The sequence below is a fragment of the Arachis ipaensis genome, chromosome B07 (genome assembly GCF_000816755.2).
Source record: "Arachis ipaensis cultivar K30076 chromosome B07, Araip1.1, whole genome shotgun sequence".
NCBI classification, from domain to species: domain Eukaryota; kingdom Viridiplantae; phylum Streptophyta; class Magnoliopsida; order Fabales; family Fabaceae; genus Arachis; species Arachis ipaensis.
The window spans coordinates 68,746,835-68,749,921 of record NC_029791.2 but is presented as its reverse complement, the minus strand read 5'-3'; the positions used below and the strand labels follow the sequence as shown (position 1 = coordinate 68,749,921).

At 41.0% G+C, this 3,087-nt stretch overlaps 1 protein-coding gene across 1 annotated transcript; it reads right to left on the bottom strand.

The window, feature by feature from the left end:
* On the bottom strand, positions 1,575-3,087 carry LOC107608759 (zinc finger CCCH domain-containing protein 19; the record flags this gene model as incomplete). Its single annotated transcript, XM_016310484.2, is given in 1 exon segment — positions 1,575-3,087. A coding segment is annotated over 1 exon segment (1,513 nt), but the record flags the coding sequence as incomplete, so codon positions are not given.

The following is a 3,087-nucleotide window of genomic DNA, read 5'->3' as shown; positions in this document are numbered from 1 at the left end:
GTGGTGCTTCGGTTCTGACTCAAACGCCGTGTGACCGTCTTCGTATTGATTGTCCGCCATTTATCAAGGGTTGAGCTCCAGGTCCTCGACAACAGCGCCAATGTTCCAGGGGTTACATGAAAAGGTGATTTGGGCTTGGACGTGAGGTCCAGACTTTTTCTGAAGCAGCAACCGAGGTGCCGCCATCCGAGTTCCTCGTGAGAAGGTGGGGGTGGTACCTACAAGATACTCCGGTGCATAAGTCAACAAGAGTTTTAAGCATGTTTTTAGTAGATTGGGACTTGAATATACCTGAAGGGTGTTAGTGTATTTATAATAGAGTAGGTAACCACCTTTTTTTTAGTAGTTTCACCTTTATTGGTGGGTAACTGTTCCTTTTATCTTGAGAGTTTGTTAATATCTATCTTTTAGATAAGATAGAGATAGTGGGAGAGATTTTGGGAGACAATTACTTATTTAAATAAGCATGGCTGAAGCTCCCTTGTCGTGTCCGACTTAGTTACTTATTTATATAAGCATGGCTGAAGCTCCCTAAGCATGGCTGAAGCTCCCTTGTCGTGTCCGACTTTTTAAGAGATCAGGGGAGTGTAAGAGACCACCCTTATTGGGCCTTTATCCTTAAGGGACCTGGTTGTGTTGGGTTAGGGTATGAACAAACAAGTAAGCTTTGGGTTCCCATAAAAAAAATGCAAAACCCATCAAGATGGCAGATTTACATGTTTGGGAGATTTACCATTAATGTCATGATTGAGAAAAATATTGAATTATAGAGTTTTCCTTCCTTATATGGCATCATATAATTGTTTGAAAGATGCAAGTTTCTAATTTTTTTTTTCCACCTGAGCAAATATTAAGTTCATAATAAAAAATTCATATTGAAGAAGCTTTTCAAGAACAATTTAATAATGTAAGTTTTAACGATCAAAGAATAAGAGTAGAGAAGAAAAATAGATTAAAAAAAACTAAACAAAATAAAAGCAAAGGTATCTTTCGAATATTAGAAAATACAAATTAAGATATTCTAAAATGAAAAAAAAAATAGAAAAATAATAACAGAATTAATTACTCTTAAATTAAAATGATAAGATATACATTTCATAGGAATTATAAATTTATTGACAATTACTCTCTTTATTATTTTACCGATAAATTTTTTTAAAAATATGCAATAGTATATAATTTATAATTAATTTTAGAGACTACCAATAGCCTTCTCTTAAAGAGAACTCCCAAATCCGAAATACTCTATCGTTTTCATAGCTAAAAAAATAAAAATAAAAATTAAAAAAAAAAGGTAAAAGTCCCCTTAACTGTTAACTGTCCCTCAACATTATTACTGATCTAGAGGGCGTGTCGACTTCTTTAACTACTCTCGAATCAACCAACTCCAAGAAACTCAATAATACAAGGCCTCAAAAAAATGAAAAGAAAAGGGCAACAAAACAGATAAACGAGGGGCTACAATGCACAAGTGCTACATACATGAAGGCACCCTTGTACAACGTTAAGCCATGAAATGGGAAAATACTGTACAATAAGACATGTTTCTCTGAAGCTAATTAACCTACAACTTTTTAAGTGTGCATAAAATCACAGGAGGCCCCCTTCTTGCAATGTCCACTCTCGTGGAACTTACATACTCCTCTTTGTCCCCCAACAGGAGGCCTGGAAGAACCTCCTCTTCCGCTGCCATTAAATGATGATTGTCTGTTCCAGGATTTACCTCCATAACCAGAATCTCCACCATGTGTTCCACGATCGCCCTGGCTGTGGAATCTATCCCCATTGCGACTTTGCTCGCCACCCCATGTGCCTGGATTTCCAGATGAAGAACCCCAACCAGGATTAGTACTTCCCACCGTTGGCCCTTGACCAGGTGCAACCAAACCTGCATTTGCATTTACATGCGAACGTCCTTGACCAGGTGCAACCCAGCCAACAGCATTTGCCGCAGGTGGTCCCTGGCTAGGAGCACCCCATACTGGAGTTGCATTACTGGGTCCTGGCCCCTGTCCAGGCATCCAGTTTACGTTCACATTTGCAGGTAAAGGTCCACTCCAGTTAATATTCTGATTTCCTGGCATACCCCAACCAGCATAAGGTACATTGGATGGTGCTGCTGCTGCTATGTTTGACTGACTATTCGAACTTGGCGGTCTCCATGGTTCAGGTGTAGGTGTAGGTGTAGGTGTAGGTGTAGTCATGCCTGGAAAGCTCGGTGTAGAGAAGGCCCCATTAGGATTTCCATTACTATATGAGGCAGAGTTCTGGACGGATGTAGTATCAACCCAGTGACCATGGGAAGCTGGCTGTGCAGGCATAGTAACTGGATTATTTGGTTCTATCCTTTGAGGTTGAGCACCTCCCCACGTCTGTACTTCAGGCTTTGGAACCGTACCAGAGCCCCATCCTTGATGGCCTTCGGAACGGGAGGTATGGTTACTGACACTCTGACTTTGCAAGTGTACACCTGCTGTCTGAATGTCAACACCCGAAGCAATCGCAGGTAACGCTGCATGAACATGTACTTGATTATTATCTGATTTAGAAGCTGATATCATTCCAGGTTGTGAACTTGAACGACTTTCAGGCCCAACAGGGAGTGAATTTCCTAAGAGAGAGCCAGCCAATAGGACAGGGGTTGGAGTTGGAGACCATTTATTTTCAAAAGCCTGCATCTTAGTCCCACCTGAAGCAGTCTGGGGTGTAGGTGAAGGAAGATTTGTTGCTTCATTTCTGAGTCCAGCATCAGAACCCCAACCATTTGCCAGATTCTTGGGAACTTCAACTGCCAATGAAGGTCGACTTGCTAAAGAATTCATGGTATCTTTAGATCTCCAACTTCCTCCAGCATTTTGTCCAGGAGAACAAAGAGGATTATGTGATCCACTATTATGATCAAATGATGGTCTTCCTCCAGCTTGACCTTCCATAGCTTGTACCGCCAAATGAGACTTGCCAGAGTATGAAGATGAGTAATGTGGATCAATCACAGATTGAGCCTTAGCAGGAGTTTTATCCAGCATTGATGGTTCAGTAGGAAATTTTCCTGCTAAGGCATCGGTTAAGAGCATCGACTGATCTTGC